Genomic DNA, 25,027 nt, shown 5'->3' with positions numbered 1-25,027 from the left:
TATTGATTGTAATTAAAAGTTCAGATAAAACCGCGATACCAAAAGACACAAAAATAATTTCAAAAGTTTTATTTTTTGGATAATTTTTATTCTTATTTAGCATTTTTTTTTACTTTTTTACTTATACTTTAATTTTTTAAATTTTTACGAGGCAGGGCGGGTAAGCCCGTTCCCCGATTGAGGCGGGAACGGGGGTACCCCAAAAAAATCCGGTCGGGATCGGGGCAGGCTGGGGTCGGGAAATGATTTTCGGGTCGGGATATGCAAAAACCCGTCCTACCCCGCCCCGTTGCCATTCCTAATCTTGACTAGAGAGATATCCATACAGTCGCAACTGGCCCAAAAGTCTGTACCAATTGGACCACCGAACAGACAGACTTAGGGCCCGCTTGGATGCAGGTAAAAAATATGAAGGGGGATAAAATAATAGGGGATATTAATTTTGATGGTTTATGGAGGGAGGATAAAATAGTATGTGGTTTGGATAGAGTATTAAATAGGGGGATAAAATTTGACTTTGTTTGGATGATTTATAGAATGGGGGGATGAGAAGGGGTGGATGGTGGGAAAAGCTGTCAAATGACTATTTTGTCCATGTGCAGTGTTGAATTTGATTACGTATTAAAATAAGTATATAAATTCAAAAATTAATATTAAAAAATGTCTATTCTAAAAATTTTATATTAAAAAACATTTTTACACCATTTATATATTAAAAAACATAGTTAAAAAATTAAGTGTTCCGATTTTCAATCCGTTTGAACCAGTACGAATATCTTATTTTTTTGATAATTTTATCTTAGATGGTCATTATGAATTTTTGGCTCTAAGGACTTTCAATGAGCACCCTAAGAGAGCTCTGAAACTAAATAAGGAATTTTCGGGTGATCGTTGAAAGGCCTTAGGCTCCGTTCCAGAACCAAGAAAAAACCCTTATTTTTTAAGAAGGCAATTTCAAGCTAAAAAATTATGAACTTATTGAAATCTAAAAAATATGCAATATAGATCTTGTTTGGAAAATCTCGATGAGATCTTTTATACGATGCAAAAAATTTTGAAAAATTATTTTTCATTTACTTTATTTTTGAGTTTGAAAATGTGAAATAAGCTACTTATTTTTTAAGAAGATTTCTGGAACGGGGCCTTAGAGCCAAAAAGCCATTATGACCATTTAAGATAAAATGATTAAAAAAATATGATTTTCGCCCCGGTTCAAACGGGTTGAAAATTGAAACACTTAATTTTTTTAACTATATTTTTTAATATATAAATGGTGTAAAAAAAATAAGTGTTCCAATTTTCAATCCGTTTAAACCAGTGCGAAGATTTTATTTTTCTGATCATTTTATCTTAAATGGTCATAATGGATTTTTTGTTCTAAGGCCTTTTAATAAGCACCCTAAGAGAGTTCTGAAACTAAATAAGGAGTTTTTCGAGTTGGGGAAAGGGGATAAGTAAGGGTGATTTCGTCCAAATTCCTCCCCTCTAAAGCCGGATTAAATTTGGGGAGGTCAAGGGGTGCCCAAAAATTATATCCGAAAATCCCTGAAATGGGTGAAAAGGAAGAAGGGGTGAAAACTAAGACCCCTCCAATTTTCGTTCCCAAACACCGGCTTAACAATGAGCCCCACCCCATTTACCCCTCTTATTTTTGCCCCCCTGTTTTCACTGCATCCAAACAGGCGTCGTGCTCTAATTTTCTCACCACACATCTGTGTGGATTTCACCATCAATCGTATGACGGTCATACTATGACTTTAACTCACTACATATTCATTGCTAACTTAAAGCAAATGTGATCCGCTTATTTGCAAGTGGATCATTGACTGACAGAAGAGAATAATTGGCGTGATGTTTTTTTTTCTTGTTGCTGCTCTATCTTGATTATTTGAAAAGCATATTTTGAGCAGGTCAGTGACGTAGAAATATTTAGTTAATTGCCTATCAATTGTCATAATGTGTCGTAAGAAAATGAACCATCTTTATTTTGACATCGTTCATCTCTTAGGCCCCGTTCCGGAACGTAAAATAAGAAGTACTTATTTTTTAAGATAATTTCAAACTCAAAAATAATATTTTTACGCAAATAATTTTCTTACCAATATGGATCTTATTTAATAGATCTTAACAAGATCTTTAATACGGTGCAAAAAAATTAAAAAATTATTTTTTATTTACATTATTTTTGAGTTTGAAAATGTGAAATACGCTGTTTATTTTTTAAGAAGGTTTTTAGAACGGGGCCTTAATCTTTATAGTCAAACACGCTTAATTGGGGTTTACCATGCATGTTTAAAAGTCAAAACAATCTGATTCAATGGAGGCCGGCCAGAGTAGGCCTATGTCACATTAACTAATCAAAGAGAAGCCTAGTTCTACGTGTTAATATGTAGGTTTTCATACACGGAACCATTTTTTTTTATAACTCAGGGTTCAGGCCTACACCTCAACTAATATGGAGTCAGGTCCGGTCCAATATATATGGTCCAGTCCGGTCCAGTTTTGGACCCCTCCCGGGTCCACAACGACGATCAGAATCATTCATTTTGTAGAGCTTGTCGACTATGTCATCCACGCAAAAAATTAGCTTGATCAAACATCAATAGGTATATGAACGAAATAGATTTGTACGGGAAAGTTGCGATGGCAAAAATTAAGTTGAAACTAATAATTGCCCCTTTTTTTCCTTGTACAAATCTGCTTTGTTCATGTAACTACTGATATTTGATCAAGCTAATTTTGTGTATGGATGACATACTCGATGAGCTCTACAAAATGAACTAGGCCCACAACGACCCAAAATTAGACCGGACTGGACCATATATATATATATATATATATATATATATATATATATATATATATATATATATATATACACACACTGGACTGGACCTGACTCCAAACTAATATTCATATTCATATATGGAAACCTATAGGGATTGACAGGCCCAACACCGAAATCGTTTCGACGGCCGTGTCAGACCGTCTCCGGCCACCGAACAACCGATCTGAGTCGTCCAAAAATTCTATTAAAAAAAATGAGGGGGCCTTCGCGAAAATCAATGGCATCCGATATGTGTAGGGTGCTCGATCCAAACACCCTATTTTTCGTGTATATAAGTATATACATGTATATATGAAAAAATGGAGTGTTTGGATCGAGCACCTACGCACGTCGGATGCCGTTGATTCTTGAGCCGGCCCACTCGGTTTTTTTTAAAAAAAAATTTGGACAGCTCAGATCGACCATCCGATGGCCGGAGACAGCCCGACGAAACCGTCGGTACGATTTCGGTGCCGAACCTGTCGGTCCCTATAGCAGCACTCATAAATAAGAGGATAAATGGTCAGCCTTGATTGCAGTAAAACAAGGGAATAGAGCCCTATGCATGCAGCATGCCCAAAGTTCCTCCTCTCCTTTCAGATTATTTTAGCTTTTATTTAGCTTTGAGATTAGTTTCCATCTTCTTCTTTTTCCCTTGAGGGTGCTATAATATTGTTTTTTCCCCCATCAATGGACATCTTATTTCCAATTAACCCCAGGGTTTAGTCAAATAGTCATAAAAAAGAAAATAAGTGTTTTTCTCCACGAGATTACATGTTCGAATATCAAGAAGACTAAACATTTCAAATCTTGAGACCTCTGGGGGTTTGTCCAGTTGTTAACTTCAAATTCCCAAAAATTGTCGAAGTTCGCATAAACTAACTCAGACATTCAGTCAGAAAAAAGCAAGAATTATGTTATGGGAGGTCGAGTATTCCGAATCCATCCAATAGGACACCCATTGATTTGGGACACCTTTCCTACGAAATTGGGGCACTTTATGCATCCTTACGAAAGGGAAAGCCCTTAGATTAAGATTAAGGACTTAGATTAAGGCTCCCATTTTTTTGACTATTCGTGCATGGGACTTTCATAGTATTGTTTTTCTTTTCATTTTTATGGGAAGGAAGGACCAGATTCTGAGATTCGCAGCACACTTTCTCATGATATAAGAGCAATTGTGTATAAATTATTAGGGGTTCAAAAACTTTTAAACACACACGTTTTTGGGCTCCACACGCATTAGTGATAAGCCCCAGAAAGTGTTAATATCAGGGCTTATCTCTCACATTTGTTGTCTCGCATCCATGCATTTCATTGCTAAATTCGTTGATTTCGCGCGAAGGCGTTGTGTTTGCAAGTTTCAGGCAAATCTCATGAAAAAAAGACGTGTTTTGTCGCCGTGGATTAACTCTAAGGGTAGCCGTACACCTGAGGCCACGTGGCACCCTGCCACCGAGTCCCAAGAATGATGAGAAGTAGCATTGGAAGGTGTGCCGGACATCGGAAGGCCAAGGGACATGCATAGGGTGAAGGAGCAATGAAAGATAAAAATTGTCCAGGTGGTACCCGTACTTGAAATCTCAGTACCTGTACCCAGTAATCAGTAGCGTGGCAAAAAGCTCCAATCTGAACTGGTACCGGTACCGCAAAAATGCAGTACCTGTACCAACTGGGATTTTCTGCCGAATTTTGTACCCGACCAAGCAACAACTTAGGGGTATTTAGGACTTTTGTAACTCTTTTTTAAGGGGCTATAAATACTTTCAAGCCTGATTTCAGTAGGGGATTTTTACTTTGGCACTCTCTCTCTCTACCTCCATTAATGGAGTTCCCATCTCTCTCTTCATTTATACTTTGAGGAGGATTTTCGAGTACGATTCGTCTACTTCCGAAGCTTGTAGTCTTCATTAAAGGTGTAAGGAATCTCATTCTCTTCGAGGATCTTGTCTTTATTTCGAATTTAATCAATGTTTAGTTTTCTCCTTACCATTACCCGTACTCATTTCATGTATTCTTACGATATGTGTGAGTAGTGTAGTAAGGTTAGGTTGTGGGATGGTTAGCATCCCGTAACCAAGGGTGTTGCTTGTTCTTCTCATGTAATTTTCGTTTTTCTAGCTTAAGCATGTGCTAGGGTCAATTTTAAGTATCAAAACTTTGAGGTGTTAATCTCTTTGATCAAATGTAGGCAAGGGTTAAACTTCTTGCCACATTTGATACTTGGAGCTATGTCCCTCCTTGTGTTTGTCTAAATGCACCAAAAGAACCCTAGACATGTTTAACACTTTGGTTAAAAAGAGAAGAATCAAGTTTATCCTTGCGTTATGGGTGTTAATTATCCCTAAACCTAGCCTTTAGGTTAAATCTCCAGTTAACAATCCGTAGTTAGGTTAAGTAGCCAGTTAACTAAATCTTTCAGTTAGCCGTCTCAACGCCGAAGTTTGGTTGGCGGTCCTAACGCTAAATCTCTACGCGAGCTAATTTCTGAAAACAAGTTATGGACGCGCTCCCTGTGTATTCGACCCTGGACTTCCGGGTATTATGCTTTCAACCGACCTAACCCTACGCTTGGGGTATTCTTATTACAACACACATTAAGGTCGCAAGCATTTTTGGCGCCGTTGCCGGGGAGCGCTTTCTTTTATAGCTTATCTTTGGAGGTTCGCCAACCCATTGTAAGTATCTCGTTAATTTTAACTTTGCGTGATTTATACTTAATCTAGCGGATACCTCTAACTTGAGTTTCTCAAACGTGAGGTTTAACGAAGTTAGAGTAAGTACAAATCACCTTTTCTTTTATTGTCTTTTCTTATCGAGGCGGCGGCATAGCCCCTCGAAGCTGTTGTTAGGAGGCGGCGGCATAGCCCCTCTTGTCTGTTTACTTTGTTCTTGTTGCCCATTAATTCTCGAGAAGGGTTTTTAAATTGTATGCGTGGTGGTCATCGTGGTGCCTTTCGAAGCCCAAATTCTAAAAGGCTTCATAGATCTTTTTCTCCTCCTCGACCCAAAACCCCTCGTCGGGTTCGAGCAAGGACACCACCACCCCAAAGAACTCCTTTTTCTGTAAGAACTCCTCCTCGAGAAAGAATGGCCGGAAACGGTGATGGCGAGATGCCGCCGATTGTGCCCGAAAGGACTACGAGCGACTATTTGAATCCGGCCCGTACTACTCCGCGGCCCACTATAGTCCTTCCGGCCGCAACCGAGGCAAATAATTTCACCGTTAAAATGCATCACATTAACATGATGCCATCTTTTTATGGCAAAGACAAAGAATGCCCGTACACTCATATGCGGGCATTCGAGGAATTGGTTTCCACAATAGTGTCCACGCCCGCTCAGCTTGAGTCCGCAAAACTAAAACTCTTCCCATTTTCTGTGAAAGACAAAGCCAAGATTTGGTTGAATAACATGAGGCCCCAATCCTTGGCAAATTGGGCGGATTTATCAAAGGCTTTTTACATGAAATTTTTCCCCCCACATCTCACAAAGGAACTCATGAATCAAATTCAAACTTTCAAACAAAGAGAGGGGGAATCTTTTTATCAATATTGGGAGAGGTACAAGGATTTGCTTAACTCCATCCCACATCATGGCTTACCGGTTTTTCAAAGAGTCGAGTTTTTGTTAAAGGGATGCTTTCCAAGCACCCGACTTCTTATGGATAGCATGTGTGTGGGTGGAGTCATGGCTAAAACCCCTGATGCGGCGTGGGACTATTTTGAGGAGTTATCTGAAAAAACTCAAAACTGGGATTGCTCGGACCCTTCTGACAAGAATGTGGTTAATCCGGTTCCGAGCAATTCCGGTAAATTTCAATTGAATGAGCAAAATGAGTTAGCTCATAAGGTCGCCCAGCTTTCCCGCCAAATTGAAACTTTACAACTCAACAAAGTTGCTGGGATGGCCTCTGTGGCCAAGGCGGAGGAAATCTGTGTGTTGTGTGAGATTGCAGGTCATGCTACGGGAGATTGCCAAATGCTCCCTGCCGTTAAGGATATTCTTCAAGGAACCGGGCAAGCGGAGGTCAATGCCGTTAATCAACGGTTTGACCCTTATTCTCAAACTTTCAATCCGGTGTGGAAGATGCATCCTAATTTCCGGTGGAGCGATTCTCAACCTCCCGGACCTCCACAAGTTCCACCGCCTCAACAACATCAAGCTTTCCGGCCTCCTCAATCTCAAGGAGCGCCGAGATTCTCTCAACATCAACAACCTCCGGGGTTTGCGCCTCCGGGACCTCCTCATGGGCAAAATCAATTCCAATCTCAAAAGCGATCTTTGGAGGATATTATGTCATCTTTTATGCAAAGTCAAACGTCCCTTAACGAGCAAACCACTCAAACGCTCGGGGAAATCAAGAATCAAATGGCAAAGTTAACTAATACGGCGGGGGTTCTTCAACAAGAAAAGGGGAAGCTTCCGACTCAACCTCAAGTGAATCCGCAAGGAACCAATTATGTGGCGAGCTCTTCGGTGCTTAGTCCCGAGCAAGCCAAGTCTATTACAACATTGCGTAGTGGCAAGGAGATTGATAAGGCTATTCCTCCAAAGCCTATCAAGCCAAGGGTTACACCTATTGTATCGCAAGCTCCGGACCCTCTTATTGACTCACCAACCTCGGAGCCCTCTCCCGTTGGTGAGCATCCGGAAAACTCTCAAGTGGAAGAGCCGAAGGCCCCCGTTGCCAACATTCCGGCTCCTTTTTCCCAACGTTTGAACGCTCCGGCCCATGCCAATACCAACTCCGAGATCTATGAGCTTTTCAAACAAGTGAGAATCAATATTCCGTTGGTAGATGCGGTCAAGCAAATTCCCACTTATGCCAAGTTTCTCAAAGACTTATGCACTCAAAAGCGTAAGTTGAATGTTCAAAAGAAGGTTTTCTTAACGGAACAAGTGAGCTCTATTATTCAAACCAATGTGGTTCCCAAGTATAAAGATCCGGGTTGTCCAACCATCTCCATCACCATTGGCGACAAGAAGATCGAAAAAGCCCTTCTCGATTTGGGGGCTAGTGTGAACTTGCTTCCGTATTCTGTTTATGAACAACTTGGATTGGGGGAGATGAGGCCAACACCAGTGACACTTCAATTGGCCGATAGAAGCATCCGAGTTCCACGAGGGATGGTGGAGGATGTACTTGTGCAAGTAGACAATTTTATCTATCCCGTGGATTTCGTCGTATTGGATACTTGCCCTGTACCTACCTCCCAAGCATCAACGTCAACTCCGGTCATTCTTGGGCGTCCATTCTTAGCCACAGCCGATGCCGTTATTCATTGCCGAAGTGGTTTGCTCAATCTCACTTTTGGTAACATGAAGATGGAGGTGAACGTTTTCAATATCGGGAGCCAAATGGGGGATGACGAGTGCGTTCATGAAGTCAATCTTATTGATTCTTTGGTCCAAGAGCATATGGACACTTTCTTGTGTAAGGATCCGTTGGAGGTGTGCCTTACCGCCGAAGAAGAAAATTTTCTTGACTCACCGGAGGTGGAGTATCTGTGTTCTTTGCTTGACATTGAAGATGTTTGTGGGACGGACGTATGGTCTCCGAAATTTGAAGAATTGCCTCCTCTCGAGAGCAAGACCCTTCCCTCGAGTATTCAATCACCAAAACTTGAGTTGAAGGTCCTCCCGGAAACATTGAAATATGCCTTTCTAGGCGAGAATGAAACCTACCCGGTGGTGATCTCCTCCTCTCTCGTCGGCTCGCAAGAATCCCAACTCCTTGAAATTCTAAAGCGGCATACCAAAGCTATTGGTTGGTCTATCGCGGATATCAAAGGGATAGATGCTTCAATTTGTTCCCACCACATTGCCCTCGACGATGATGTCAAACCTTCTCGCCAACCCCAACGCCGGTTGAATCCCATTATGAAAGATGTGGTGAAGGCGGAGGTTTTGAAACTCTTAGATGTGGGAATTATCTACCCGATCGCCGACAGCAAGTGGGTTAGTCCTATCCAAGTGGTCCCCAAGAAATCCGGTGTCACGGTGGTTCCCAATGCCAACAATGAATTGGTCCCTACACGAGTCACCACCGGATGGCGTGTGTGTATCGATTACCGGAAGCTTAATGCTAGCACTCGGAAGGACCATTTCCCGCTTCCTTTCATTGATCAAATTTTGGAGCAGGTGGCGGGACATGCTTATTATTGTTTTCTAGACGGATATTCGGGGTACAACCAAATAGAGGTCGCCTTGCCCGATCAAGAAAAGACGACGTTCACTTGTCCTTTTGGGACGTTCGCCTATCGACGCATGCCATTCGGCTTGTGTAATGCGCCCGGAACCTTCTCACGGTGTATGATGGGCATATTTAGCGATATGATTGAGAAGATCGTCGAGGTATTTATGGATGATTTCTCGGTGTTCGGCGATTCATTTGACGCTTGCTTGGAAAATTTGGAGAAGGTTTTGGCGAGGTGTGAGGAGAAAAACTTGGTGCTCAATTGGGAGAAATGCCATTTCATGGTAACTCATGGTATCGTTTTGGGCCACATTGTATCATCAAAGGGGATCGAAGTCGACAAGGCTAAAATTGATCTCATTGCCACCCTCCCGACCCCTAAATGTGTCAAGGACATCCGCTCTTTCCTCGGGCATGCCGGTTTCTACCGGCGTTTTATCAAAGATTTTAGTGCAATATCTCGGCCGTTGTGCCACCTCCTTTCAAAGGATACTCCATTTGAGTGGACTCTGGCCTGTGAAGAAGCGTTCAAGAAGTTGAAATCAAGCCTCACTTCTCCTCCCATTGTGCAAACGCCGGATTGGAATTTGCTCTTTGAACTCATGTGTGATGCTAGTGATTATGCGGTTGGGGCGGTTCTCGGGCAAAGGAAAGACAAAAATCCATACGTCATCTATTATGCAAGCAAAACTCTAAACGAAGCTCAAATGAATTACTCCACCACGGAAAAAGAGTTGCTTGCCGTCGTCTTTGCCTTGGACAAATTCCGGTCATATTTGGTGGGGTCCCCTATTATTGTCTACACCGATCATGCCGCTTTAAAGTACCTTTTCACGAAGCAAGACGCAAAAGCACGGCTCATTCGGTGGATCTTATTGCTTCAAGAGTTCAATATCACGATTAAGGATAAGAAGGGGGTGGAAAATGTGGTGGCGGATCACTTATCTCGTCTTGAGTTCGAGGACTCTTCCTCAAAGCTCCCGATTGTTGATACATTTCCGGATGAACAACTCTTCGCTATTTCGAGTTGCCCTTGGTTTGCCGACATTGTTAATTATCTTGTTATCGGGCGAATTCCGGATCATTGGACCCCACAAGATCGAAGGCTTTTTCTTAGCGAGGTGAAAAGATTTTTCTTTGATGATCCTTATCTTTTCAAATATTGTTCGGATCAAATTATCCGGCGATGTGTGCCCGACGAAGACCAACGGGGGATCCTAAACTTTTGTCACACCGAGGCGTGTGGTGGCCATTTCTCTCATAAAAAGACCACCGCCAAAATTCTCCAATGTGGATTCTATTGGCCAAATCTTCACAAGGATGCTTATGCATTTTGCCGGGCCTGTGAGCAATGCCAAAAACTAGGTGCGGTGACTCGGAGGAACATGATGCCCCTCACCAACATCCTAGTCGTAGAAGTGTTCGATTGTTGGGGAATTGACTTTATGGGCCCATTTCCAAATTCTTACGGGTTCCTCTATATTCTCTTGGCGGTGGACTACGTGTCCAAATGGGTTGAAGCCGTGGCTACACGCACCAACGATCACGCAGTGGTGCTTGATTTTCTCAAGGAGCATATTTTGTCAAGGTTCGGAACGCCCCGGGCCATTATAAGCGATCAAGGCTCACACTTCTGCAATCGGCCTTTTTCGGCCCTCATGAAGAAGTATGGCATTACCCACAAGGTATCCACCGCCTACCATCCACAAACCAATGGCCAAGCCGAGCTCGCCAATCGTGAGGTAAAGCACATTTTGGAAAAAACCGTTAATCCGAACCGGAAGGATTGGTCTCTTCGTTTGACCGATGCCTTGTGGGCATACCGGACCGCGTACAAGACCGTGTTAGGCGCTTCGCCCTATCGGCTTGTCTACGGTAAGGCGTGTCACCTCCCCGTTGAGTTGGAACATAAGGCATATTGGGCCATAAAATCTTTAAACTTTCGGTTTCCCGATGCCGGCGCTCATCGTAAACTCCAACTCAATGAACTCGAGGAAATCCGGCGGGATGCGTATGATAACACCAACATTTATAAGTCAAAAGTCAAAGAATTTCATGATAAGAATATTCAAAGAAAAAATTTTGAAGTTGGGCAAAAAGTGTTGTTGTACAATTCTAAACTCCATGTTTTTCCCGGAAAATTGCGATCTCGTTGGGAGGGGCCCTATGTTGTGCACCAAGTTTTTCCACACGGTGCCATTGAAGTTGTGAATCCCGCAAATGGTCATATTTTTAAAGTGAATGGTCAACGTTTGAAACCGTTTTTGGAAAATTTTGTGGTGGAGGACACGGTGGAGGAGTTAATTGATCCGGTCTATCCGGATGATCCGTTGGTTTGAAAAGTTCTAAAAAAAAAAAAAAATGTTTTCACGGGGAGCTTTTGCGTACTTCTGGACTTAATTGTTTGGAAGGCCCGGCCTCTTCGGGGGTACCCATCATTGACTTGGGTTATTGCTTCGCACGCCGCTATTCAAACAAGGTTCGTGTACCCAGCTCCGGTTAGTAAGGGCAAATTTTTTGTGGTCCGGTATAGCCACCCGTGCTTCGCTTAAGATGTTGAAAGCTTGCTTCACGACACCTTAAGTGAAACATGGGGAGAAAAGTAGTACCCGTTTAATCACGTGACGATTCGGTGGTAAATACTTGTTAATAATATTTTTTTTGGGGCCGGGCTAACGCGAGCCGGCGGTACTCTTGTCATTTGTCTCCTCTTTGGAAGATGGTTCTTAACTCTTTTGCAGGGTGGTGCCCTTCGAAGCATTTCCGTTGACGAACGGTGGCGATGACAAAAATCCTCCAACTTGGTCGAGGTATTAGGTGGTTGACATTCCACCCCGTCGGTACATTTTTGTTCTCCCTCTCTTATTTACCGTCTTTTGCATTGAGGACACTGCATATTTCAAGTTGGGGGGGAGATTAGATTTATGGTTTACGTTTTCGATTTTGCATAGAAAGTTTTATTTTTTATTATTATTATTTTTATTAATATCATTTTTTGTATGCAATTTTCCCTTAAATTTAGTGAACTCAAGTGCTAGATACTTTAAATATGCTCAATGTTTTTTTTTTTTTTTTTTGAATAATGGCAAGAGTCGTCCTCCCCGTCGAATTTGATTATGTGTTGAATCCATGTTGCATGCATATACGTGAACTTTGCTGAACAAATTGAGCTCTAAGGTGTGTCAAGTAGTATGCATCGCTTAGAGTTGAAGTTCGTTTTGAAGCATCCCATGCTTGTTTGTCTCTTTCCGCACTTGCATAAATAATCTCCGTTTGTTCATATTTAATTAGTTTAGATATTTTTTATGCATCATTTGGAGTTGATTGGCGTACGTAGGAAATGATTCAAGGCAATTTTTGCATGTTAAAACCATAAATGTGTCCCCTCGTTCCAAATTGTTGAACCATAGTCCGAGTCTCCGTTTTTGCTCAAACTTAGGAAGCCGGTTGTTCGGAGGGATGTTGGGGATTGTTTTTCAATGTTTCAAGGTGGTTTGGAGGGTGCTACATGTGGTAGAAGTGGCTGAGAGTAGAAATGGTTGAAGCTGAAAAATTCTGGAATAGTTGCAGTTGGTACGGGTACCCAATAATCTCAGTACGGGTACCGGCTGGGCAGTGGCGTGACAATTTGGAAGAATTTTGGCAAGTACAGGTACCGTAAGAACGTAGTACCCGTACCAAGTGAACATTTTGGAATTCTTTTTTTTTAAGTCCGATCAGTACATCTCAGCCCCACTTTAAAGACCAAGACCCACTTTTTCTTTTCCTTTTCAACCCACGGCCCCCCCATTCTCTCATCTCTCTCTCGAATCTCAGCCAAAAATCCCAAATTTCCTCCAAAATCTCTCGAACCCACTCCGAAATTTGACCAAAGCTCCATTAACCTTCAAGATTCACCCTCAACCTCAAGGTTTCAAGCCCTAACTCGAAGCTTTCGTGGCTGGGCTCTCGTCTCCAGTCCGAAATCCCTTGTACTCGAGGTAATCTGAATTCTCTCTTTCACTTACAGATTTTGAAGCCTTTTCTTTCTCTCCATGGAAGTTCGACCATCACCACCATATTTCCTCCCCTACACAGTTTTTGAAGCCCTAACCCCATGCCCCTTTGTTTAAATTGAAACCCTACCTGAAAACCCCTGAAAACCGAAAAAAGAAGAAGAAGAAAACCTTAGCCCCATTTCTGTTATTTTCGTTCCAATTTGGATTTAGAGCTATGATTTCGCTGTGGTATTTTGGTTGGGGCCGAAATTCTTGCTTTGTCCTCCGATTTCTGTGTTTTGAAGTTCTGTTCACTGCTGTAGTTCATTATTGAGCTAGGTGACTGCCGTTATCGTGGGTTATTGTTGACTGTATGGGGTTGAAATTTCTGTTGCTCCTCTATTTTTCGTGATTCTAAGGGTTGTGCCTGCTGTTGGTAATTTCATTTTGGGGCTGAAATTTTTGTTGATTCTTGTTGTGCTCTGCTGTGGGTTGGTATTTGCTATGGTGAGATCCAAGCATACGGCAGAGGGAACAAGGAAAGCTCAATCGAGAGATTATAAGCGCCCCGTGACCCTCAGGATTGTGGACCCGGATGAGGTGGCTGAACGGGAGGCACAAGCAGAGGAGAGGAGCAAGAAACGAAAGTTAGAAGCAGAAGAGAGGGCAAAACAGGACTGGATCGATTCGGTGCACAAGCGAAACTTCATTTGCGAGCGACAACTCAAACAATCATCTTTCAAGCCGTCGCACCGAATCCATGAGGTAATTACAAACCAAGGTCTTGGGCATTTCTTTAAAGTTTTGAAAGGTTTTCGGGCTGGCGTAGTTAGGGAGTTTTATGCGAATATAGAAGTTGATAGGCCAAATGAGATCATGAAATCTGTGGTTGGGTCGAAAACGGTGATTGTAAATCCTAATGTGATAGCACAATACCTGAGCGAGTACCAACGGCCCGAACTTGATAAGATTACCTACCCCAAAGAGGCTTTCAAACTTGATTTTGATGAGCTGAAGAAAACCCTCTCCGATAACAAACCAGATGCCGTCCAGGACAGTAAGTTTGTGTGTGGGAAGCTCAATGATCTTTTCCGACTAATTAATAAGGTTGTCCATCACAACCTCAATCCCCACAGTAAGGAACGGGCCCTCTCGGTCGATGATGCTCACTTAATTTATGTCTTTAGCAAGAAGGAGGAAAAGGTGGATTGGGCCCGGCAAATCTTTAATGCCTTGGCTGATTTCCATGATAAGGGGCTTTCAAATGCCAACATTCCATTTCCGGTGATGATAACCAGGCTTTGTGAGCAGGCTAAAGTTAAGTTCGACAAGGGGGATAAGCCAATTTTTTATGGGTGTCCTCAGGCAATTACTGGGGGGGTCAGAAAAGAAAAGCAGGCTCATGACCAAGCCTCCACTCGCAGCGGGCATCTCTCGACCCATTGCACTAAAAGGACCCGAAAGAACTGAACAATGGTGGGAGATTGTGATGTGCCGTTTCGACACAATTCAGAAGGAACTAAGAGAGTTGAGGAAGGAAATGGAGAAAGAGACAAGGAGGAGGAAAAGAAAGGAAGGGAAGTTGATGAGAAAGATGGACTATGTGGCTGTTCGGATTGGGGAAACTTCAGGGAAGACCTATGTCCCGACCCAAGAGGATGAGCAGACCACGGATGAGGACGTGGAGGCTGTTGCTACTGCTGCTGCGGGGGCAGGTTCTAGTAAGAAAAAGGGAGTCGCGATTCCATCACAATCAAACTCCGATGATGAGGAAGGGGATGACAATGAAGAGGAGAGCGATGAGGGGAGTGAGTATGTCGGTGGTGAGTCGTAGTAGTTCTATCTTAGTAGTTTTATTTCTGTTGTGTAGCTTTCGTTTTTGTTCGGCCGGCATGTGGCCAAGCCTTGGGTAGTGTAGGGAATGGTAGTGGCCAGGGGTAGTTGAAACCAAGCAAAAAGTTTATGGCCACTACTCTTTTGGTTGTGTCCCTCCCATTTTGAAACCAAGGTCGTTATAAGCCCAAAAAGTCCTTAGCTGATCCTAATGTACGCTCATCTAACTCTTTTTGATGCATGAGCGATATCTAATGCTAATTTAGTATGAAATTTCTATTAATTTAGTTAGTTTGTGAATAATTCCTTAGCTCTCTTTGTCGGCGCTCTTTTGATTAGCATGCATAGCTTCTTCTTTTTTTGTCTCTGGCTATTGCAAATTCTTGCTAGCGCTTATCATGGGATGTTGTTCTAGTTTATTACTTGGTGAAATTTCATATCTAAGTTTCCCCTTTTGAGTCTTGGAATGGAAATTCAAGGCGGACGTGTGTTGCTTGGCCGTTGGCATAATTTGTTCACCTTAGTTCATTGTATGCATGTGCGTGTTTAGCTTGTGATTGAGTTCGAAGGGGTGTTTGTTTGGACTCATGCCAAGTATCGTTGAGCATAATTGTTGTATCTTGTTTCAGGGGAACATTGCATAGCATTAGTTACATACTTTAGTTTAAGTTTGCTAAGGGCTAGCAAAGTCCAAGTTGGGGGGTGTGATAAGCCCCAGAAAGTGTTGATATCAGGGCTTATCTCTCACATTTGTTGTCTCGCATCCATGCATTTCATTGCTAAATTCGTTGATTTCGCGCGAAGGCGTTGTGTTTGCAAGTTTCAGGCAAATCTCATGAAAAAAAGACGTGTTTTGTCGCCGTGGATTAACTCTAAGGGTAGCCGTACACCTGAGGCCACGTGGCACCCTGCCACCGAGTCCCAAGAATGATGAGAAGTAGCATTGGAAGGTGTGCCGGACATCGGAAGGCCAAGGGACATGCATAGGGTGAAGGAGCAATGAAAGATAAAAATTGTCCAGGTGGTACCCGTACTTGAAATCTCAGTACCTGTACCCAGTAATCAGTAGCGTGGCAAAAAGCTCCAATCTGAACTGGTACCGGTACCGCAAAAATGCAGTACCTGTACCAACTGGGATTTTCTGCCGAATTTTGTACCCGACCAAGCAACAACTTAGGGGTATTTAGGACTTTTGTAACTCTTTTTTAAGGGGCTATAAATACTTTCAAGCCTGATTTCAGTAGGGGATTTTTACTTTGGCACTCTCTCTCTCTACCTCCATTAATGGAGTTCCCATCTCTCTCTTCATTTATACTTTGAGGAGGATTTTCGAGTACGATTCGTCTACTTCCGAAGCTTGTAGTCTTCATTAAAGGTGTAAGGAATCTCATTCTCTTCGAGGATCTTGTCTTTATTTCGAATTTAATCAATGTTTAGTTTTCTCCTTACCATTACCCGTACTCATTTCATGTATTCTTACGATATGTGTGAGTAGTGTAGTAAGGTTAGGTTGTGGGATGGTTAGCATCCCGTAACCAAGGGTGTTGCTTGTTCTTCTCATGTAATTTTCGTTTTTCTAGCTTAAGCATGTGCTAGGGTCAATTTTAAGTATCAAAACTTTGAGGTGTTAATCTCTTTGATCAAATGTAGGCAAGGGTTAAACTTCTTGCCACATTTGATACTTGGAGCTATGTCCCTCCTTGTGTTTGTCTAAATGCACCAAAAGAACCCTAGACATGTTTAACACTTTGGTTAAAAAGAGAAGAATCAAGTTTATCCTTGCGTTATGGGTGTTAATTATCCCTAAACCTAGCCTTTAGGTTAAATCTCCAGCTAACAATCCGTAGTTAGGTTAAGTAGCCAGTTAACTAAATCTTTCAGTTAGCCGTCTCAACGCCGAAGTTTGGTTGGCGGTCCTAACGCTAAATCTCTACGCGAGCTAATCTCTGAAAACAAGTTATGGACGCGCTCCCTGTGGATTCGACCCTGGACTTCCGGGTATTATGCTTTCAACCGACCTAACCCTACGCTTGGGGTATTCTTATTACAACACACATTAAGGTCGCAAGCAATTAGTAGTGCAGTAAATTGAGAGTCGGAAGAGCACTTACTCAGTTCTTATCATTTATTAATTAGTTTTCATATTATGATTACTTTTTTATTTACTTAGAAAACTTAAAACATATGTTATAGATATATTTGGTGCAGTTTTTTAAAAGTTAAGAGTAAAAGTTCAAACTGTCCAGTGTTCAGTTAAATAACTTGTAGAATAAATTATTATCCTTTTTTTTTTTTTGGTACTTCGAAATATTTAGAATAACTTATTATCAACCGAAGGTCTAGACCTTAATTATTACTCATGTAGGAAATTATAGCAAAAGCTATTTATATAGTCTCTTAGGGGGTCAAAAAATTATAGTACTACTTACGCACACTTTTACACAAATATTTGAGAAATATCCAAGTAAAAGTGCAAAAAGTTAGATTTTTGGATATTTTTAAAATACCTGTGTATAAGTCATAATTTTTTACTTTTCGATTTCTCCCATCGACGCTAAAAAATTTCTCCATGGTAAATATACTTGCGTGCACTAGTGCCACTAGCACCAGTTGATCATATTTTTCTTTTCTTTTTCCCCCTTTTTTGGGATTGGGGGAGCTGCTGTCCCTTCAAGGGACAACAACGTGCTGTCCCGGCCGAGGGGGCCCCACTCCAATCTTGCTCTGATGATCGAAAACGTTGACTTCGTAGAGCTCATCGAGTTGAACAAATATACCAAAAATCAGTTTTATCAGATATTATTAAATGCCTGATCTGAACACATATAACTTGCCAATAATGAGTTCTAGTAGATTTGATCTAGTGTTTCGGATCTATTCTTTTCAAGACAAAAAGGTTTCGATTTGGCACTTACTGATATCCAATCAAGCTAATTTTTTTCATATTTGTTCAACTCGACGAGCTCTATGAAATGAACGTTTTCGATCATTGAAGCAAGACCGAAGCACGGCCCCCTTGGCCAAGATAGCAAGCTGTCGTCCCTTAACGGGACAACAGCTCCCCCAACTCTCCTTTTTTGGACCAGCAATTTTAATCCTATCCTACTACTAATCTAGGAAAAACGGGTTGGTGGAGTTGGAACCTTCGCATGTTGCAAGCAGTATAGAACGCGTGGCAACCACACAATTACACGTACCATTTACCTCCCAAAAGTCACATGACTCTCAATTGGGTGCCCTCCACTCCATTAAAAAAAATCAGTTCAAATTAATGACCAGGAATAAGCTACTCTGTTAAAAAATTGAAAGGAAAAAAAAGAAAGAAAGAAAGAAAGAAAGAGGAATAATCTAGTGGAGTAATTCGGATTAAAAAAAAAAGGGTGGTGGAGCAATCTAGTAGTACTATATCTTTGGTGGTATTGTCATGTTCCTTTCGCAGCCAACGGTGGCTAATTTCCTCACTCATCAGAAAAGATAATGGTACATAGATGAAATCTATACCAGCGCGTACATACCTCATTTGGGCTTGTTTTGAGTCTTAAAAAAATGATCAGAGCCGCTCATGTTTTTTAAAATATTTGGTTTAGGGTTTCATAAAAAATTAACTCAATCCAGTTTTATAAAAAATTAACTCAATTCAGTATCGATAAGGTTGTTGACAAAACATCCAACTTAATTTGCGTTAGAATACAAGCTTGAAGTCTGGGACAAAATTTGACGTTTTGTAAATACTCTAACTGATATTAGATTGAGCTTATTTTTTGTACTATCCGTAAATAAAATATCTTAAACAAAATGAAAAGCTCTAATCATTTTTTGAAATCCGAAATAAGCCCCAAAAGGCTATTTCATCTCCGTACCAGTAGCACCTCTCTTTCCTCGTCATGAACCGCAAGGCACACGTTCGGGATATTGCCCTGGATTGGTCTGACAAGACTCACGTGCTTAACTACTTATAATTGCATTCTTTTATCTTCTGTCACGTGCGTAGAATATTTTAATTAACCGTTTTATGGGCACCGACGAGGTGTGCACATCCCAGTATGCAGGGCTTATTTTGGGTCTCGCACGAATAATTCGAGCCGTTTAATAAGTAAAAAAAAATCAAATGGCCCGATGAGAAATCATTTCATGGGTAAGTGTTTGATCCAATTTTTAAATTTTTCATTGTGATTACAATAGATTACAAGATCCTGTAATTTGAATAAAAAATACAAAAGATAGGACAAGCACCTACACTAATCCGATTGAGCTGAAATTTTATTGTGCCGCTCAATTTTTTAAATTATTAAATGGATTGGATTATTCGTGCCAAATCCAGAATGGGCCTGTCCCTGGTGTGTACCAGTGCCTTTAGCATTTTTGTTTTTTAATTATTTCCGTCTCATGCTCCATTGAAAAAGAACCGCGTAAGCGAATTTTTAATTGAATCAATTCGGTTGTAGGTCGTTATTCCAAAATTTAATCATGAAGTGTTGCAATTAGGCCCCGTTTTCGTAGTTTTTAATTACTTATTTTTCATTTTACGATATATGTTATTCTCTCATAATATATCACTTTCAATTCAAAAAATCCCTCAGTTTTTTTTTTTTTTGGGTATTAAGTAAGACAATTTGTAGTTTCTGGTGGTCACACCACGAGACTTAAGAGTTTGCTTCTTTTGAATAAGAGATGTTAGGTTTGTAATATCTCATGTCCTATTAACTCATTTGAGATAAGTACATGCTTTGTTTTTAAATGGGACTCCCATTAGTGGACAGTGAAATTTATTCTTCTAAAATTAATTGAGATGCGCGTAAATTGTATTGGACACAGGACGCTTGATAATCAAAGATAGCATAAAAGCTGTGCATAGCATGGGAATTGTGAATATCGTTATTTTGAATGGTTGTTCAAAAATAAAAAATTCTTTTACTTCAAACGCTTTATTTCATTTTAGTTTTATTCGTAGTATTTTTCTCGATCAGTCTGAAATATTTTAATCCCCTACCCTCTTGAGAATCTCGTCTAAAATACGCATAATTAATAAACCAAACCCAATGGAGTAGTATTTATTTATTAATCCAAAGAATTTATACTAATTCCAAAGCAGTCCCATGTGACTGACAAACACGACGACGTTCACTGGTTGCCACGTTCTCCATGTGAGAGTGGACTCATTTCTTTTGGTAGGAGTCTAGAAACAAAATTTTTGAACACAATTCCGGAAACAATTGTGTTCAGATTCGTCCGATAGATGTGGACTCATATGCATTAGAGGACTATGAATAACATTATGAAGGGTTCCTTCGGAGATCAATCCCTCTACAATCACAGGGCATTCGATATTGGCACTCAGCTGGGCGTCAAATTCTAAGGGGGAAGAGCTGCAAAATAAAAGTAAAAAAAAAAATAGAAATGGAGGAAAAAGAGATTGCTGAACTAGAGGAGGAAGAGTTTGTTGAAATGGAGGATTGCGCCTCTCTTTCTTTGGAGTTTTAATTTCCGGAGTCTATTTCATTTGCTTTGATCGGGGGATTTTGGTGGTCTATCAAAGGTTTTGCGGGTTTTGGGTTAACTTTTGGAGCTTTTTCTTTAGGTAGTTGTTGGTTGTTTGGTTTTCGGCTTTTTTGTGAATGTTGTCGAGTCTCGTTCTGGTTTGGTCTATTTGCTCTTGCAGTGGGGTTTTTTTAGGTTGGGTTTTGGAGTTCGAGGTGTGTTTGGTGTTTGCGTTTCGAAGTGTTTTTCGTTCCTCTAGCCTTGTTGTTTTGGTTGACGTCTTATCTTCCTTTCTTTGGGTCTTGGGTGGCGTTTGTCGTTGTGCCCGTAGTCCTTTTAATCTTTATATATAATCATCTTCAAAGATTAATAAATCTTCTTTTGTCAAGAAAAAAAAAATTTCACAATCACACAAACATTAGGAAGACTTGTATATTCTGGTTTTTTTTTCCTTCCCACTTTAGGGCTATTCTAAATGGGCATTAAATTTTTTTTTTGGGTATGGATTCTTCATTCTTGTCTATTCTTTTTGATATCGCCCCCATCATCCCCAATACTGGTTGATTTCATTACACAATTGGCAAGGATCGCTTGGCAGCGTCCCGATTCTGTAAAAGTCACCCTTCCACTATAAAAATCTAATACGAGTAGTAATTTTCTGTACAAAATTCTCATAAACACAGGGACAAAACTATGAAATACAAACCCAAAGCAACAATGGCAGATTGGTGCTGCTTTTTATGCAGTAATTTTTGGTTAAAAAAAACTCCTTCCCACTCCATTGTTTTCTTCGATTTTTATTGGAAAGCGTAATTAATGCCTGTCTTCTTTGAAATTTTTAAGAGAAATACTCCTACTTTTTTGCACTTCATTTTTTTGCAAATGTACTTTACACCCTCCGTCTCATAAAGTTAAGCCACTATGAAATTACGTGTAGTTTTTAAGCTTAAAAATTAGGTACTTATTTATGGATATTAGTTGACAGATCTTTGACACGGTGCAAAAAAAAAAAAGTCAATGGGACGGAGAGAGTAAAATTTAAGAGTATCTTCTTGTGTGCCACTTTTCGGAGTTGTGTTTTTGTAACTTTAACAACAGAAAGATAGTAAATTTTTGGAGTGCATTCATAAAAAATAAATTGTAAAATTATTTTCAATTTTAATTAAGTTTTCAAGTTTACCTCAGGCTCCGTTTGTTTCAATGTAAAATGTTTTACAATGTAAAATATTTTTTTAGAGAACAAACTTCAAACTTTTATTTTTCGGTGTTTGGTTGGCACTTGAAAATATTTTCAGAAATAAACAAAATAGTGTAGAGAGAGAGAGAGAGAGAGAGAGAGAGAGAGAGAGAGGGCTTAAATGGTGGAGAGATCTGAGAATGTTGGAATTGAACGTGGGCAGGACTGACGATTGAGAAAACTGAGCAGTGAGAATTGCAGTAAAAGACAGCGGGTTCATTTCGGAAAATAACTTACGGAAGATTTAAGGGTAAGTCATTTTCATTCAATTGATAGAAAATGTTTTACATGTAAAATATTTTCCTAATTTTTTCCACAACCAAACACCGGAAAATAGATAAAACATTTTACTGGAAAATATTTTACGCCCAAACAAACGGAGCCTTATTTTCTATTTTGCAATTACTTTCAGTCATTTTTATGACGGTTGTTTGTAAACAATTTTACAGAATTTCCCCCTTTTTCCAAAGTAAGTTTCAGAACATTCCAAAAACTTAGTGGAAAAAAATAGTGGCCTTGTTTCACTAAGTTTTTTTTTTGGCTTTTTCATGTTTTGTTTTTATTCAAATTTCCTTCACGTTTGTTAGTTTTGCGCCTAATTTTTGGACACTATTGATTCATTTCGTCCAGACGAATCAAAAAAGTACAAAAATATAACTTTTATCTAAATATTTTTAAAAATATCCAAAACAAAGCCCAGAAGCTGAAAAAGCCAGCTTTTGGGGCTTTTTCTTGAATATTTTCGAAAATATTTGGGTAAAAGTTCAATTCATCTTCTACAAAAGTTAGGCACAAAATACCAAACGCCAATTTTTTTTGAAATAAGAACAAAACCAGAAAAAGGCTCAAAAAACTTAGTAGAACAAGGCGGCGACCCGTTCCACTAACTTATTTTACTTTTTTGGTTTTGTCCTTATTAAAATTTTTTCTCCTTCGTTCGTTTTCCGCCAAAAAATTTTGATTTTTTGATTCGTCTCAACGAGACGACTTTTTTTTTACTTGAACGGGGTCCTTGTTCAAAATATTTGGATAGAAGTAAATTTTTTTCACTTTTCCGATTTGTCTTGTCAAATCAAAAAGTTAAAAAAATTTGGCACAAAACGAATAAATACGAAAAAAATTTAAATAAAGACAAAACTACACTTTTTCTAGAAGTGTCAGAGTCCGTTCCAAAATATTTTTTTAAAAAATAAGTACTTATTTTACATTTTTAAATTAAAAAATATATTTTTATTTTTTTTACACCGTATAAAAGATCTAGATAAGATCTATCAAATAAGATCCATATTGTTAGAAAAATTATTTGCACAAACACATTATTTTTTTGTTTGAAATTACTTTTTAAAAAAATAAATACTTAAATAGCGTTCTGAAACGGGACCTCAGACAGAAGATAATCTTCTAGTAAGTATTTATTTCCGTGGACAACCCAAGAACTTGAAATCCCGTCACATGATAAGAATAAAGTAAAGTCAACGATTGAATTAATCCCTCTAAGAATTGATTGAGTTGATCGAGTTGTGAGTTAAATTGACACGTAGCACATAAGTTATTAAAAAGATAAACTTTCTTTGTCATATCATCACGTGACCCCTAAATTGCATCACTAACCAAGATATAGTAAAAAATTAGGCACACTAATCTATAACGAAATAATATGTTTATGTTTATTTTTTAATAACTTAGGTGTTCGGGTCAATTTACACGTAGTTCAACTAATTTTGAGATTTCAATCCCACCGTCCTCCACTTGCAGGGAGCCTAATAAAAGCCGAAATAAAGCGAACAAAGTTTCGTATGAACTGACTCCAAAAAAGTTAATAACACTTTAGAGGTTTAGAAGCTGACTTTAAAGTAAAACAAATTCTAAGTTTCAGATCTTTATCACCAGGCCAATCCCTTCGACTAAATGTTTTATGTATGCATTACTCTGAACAGAGTATGTAACATGTTTGTCTGGGAGAATCTTATTGTACTGATTAATTAAATTAATGCAAATGGAGGTGACGTACCTTGTACAATCAAAGAATAATAAAAACTCCAAAGGATGGGTGATTATTAATACGAAAAATAGACAACTTTAGATGCTAGATGGTCTTCATTAGAAAAAAAAAACAAATGGTTATTCGCAAACGTCCTTTCACATTGGGTGCATTGCATATATAAGTTTCATCCCAAGTGAGATGATCATTACAAATAAATGTTGTATCTAAATTTTGCTCGGTATTTAGTACTTGTTTCATAAGCTATGAAATGAATTGAAAAAATAAATAAATAAACAAACAAGAGTTTGCTTATTTTTGCGTTATTCAAAAAAATTCATGGGTTTCGATCATAATTTTTAATTTTTCCGATTTCTTTCATTAAGACGAACCAATAGTCAGAAAAAATTTTAGGGTCAGAAAAGGAAGTTAACTGACTTATCATCTCATATGTACTAATAAGCAAATAATCAAATGGTAGCTGAACAATCCAATTTTATTTTAGGGTCAGTGGCCGGGCCTGCTGTTCTAATTATGATTTTAGTAAAATTTATTCGTTCGATATAAGCAAATAAGCAAGGTTACCAAACGAGCCTTTAATGCCACAAACATTTTTTACTTGTTTATATTTTGTCAAAAGTGAGAAGATTGTATTGATAAACGCTCAACGACACTTACAAAACGGAGATCATTACATAAAATTTGGACAAAGCCAAACTAATAGTTTAACAAATACAAAACAAATAAATCACAAGGTAATCGATGTCTTTCATCCTAACCCAGACACAACAGTCATTTTTTTACTTGTTAGTACCACAAAAATTTTAATTCGTTAGCATATTTGTGATATGGGTTAGCCTTCATCTCAATCTACTTCTTGTCCCTAACCAAAATTATCTGGCTTTTTTGGCTTTAGTTATGCTGGCATGATCTCATTCTATCTATTTTTTGTTGGGAAAGTTTTTAAAATACACACCCCTTTAAAGTGTGTACTATATTCATATATTATGTGGTTCATATTATGCCACATCATAAAAAATTACTTGTAGGACCGGTCTTTCATAACATTTTATTTCGTATCGCAACTTTTATAGTACTAAAAATTCGTAACTTTTCATCAATATGATTTATAACTTTTTAGCAATAGATTCATAATATTTTGAGAATCATAACATTTTGGTGTGTTTCAATGAGGGTGCATATGATACACACCAAAACAAGAGGTGTGTATCTTTTTTGTTTGGTATACTTATCAGAAAGTCTAACTACATAGTAATTGTACACAGATCACGGTGTATGGATCACTTCGGATCTCACACAAATGTTTTGAGCCGTTTATTAATGTAAAAATATTTTTTTAAGGGCCTCCGCAATAATATAACTTAATCCGATACCTATAGGTGTTCGATTCAATTATCTAACTTTTCATTATCTTGAAATCTGAATGACAAGTAAATAATTGGATTGAGCACCTATAAGTATCAGATTAAACTGA

The 25,027-nt window shown here is 39.3% G+C and overlaps 1 protein-coding gene and 1 non-coding gene across 2 annotated transcripts; one reads left to right on the top strand and one right to left on the bottom strand.

Moving 5' to 3' along the window:
- The first annotated feature begins 5,285 nt into the window (after positions 1 to 5,285).
- Positions 5,286 to 11,547, top strand: LOC131322842 (uncharacterized). Its single transcript, XM_058354359.1, has one exon. The coding sequence runs from the start codon at positions 5,759 to 5,761 to the stop codon at positions 11,363 to 11,365; it is 5,607 nt and encodes a 1,868-aa protein (XP_058210342.1). The 5' UTR covers positions 5,286 to 5,758; the 3' UTR covers positions 11,366 to 11,547.
- Positions 6,323 to 6,429, bottom strand: LOC131325009 (small nucleolar RNA R71). The gene has a single exon (XR_009199577.1). It is a non-coding gene; the product is annotated as a small nucleolar RNA R71 (small nucleolar RNA).
- Positions 11,548 to 25,027: the final 13,480 nt, after the last annotated feature.

Source organism: Rhododendron vialii, chromosome 4a (genome assembly GCF_030253575.1).
Source record: "Rhododendron vialii isolate Sample 1 chromosome 4a, ASM3025357v1".
NCBI classification, from domain to species: Eukaryota; Viridiplantae; Streptophyta; class Magnoliopsida; order Ericales; family Ericaceae; genus Rhododendron; species Rhododendron vialii.
This window is presented reverse-complemented; position numbering and strand designations above follow the sequence as displayed.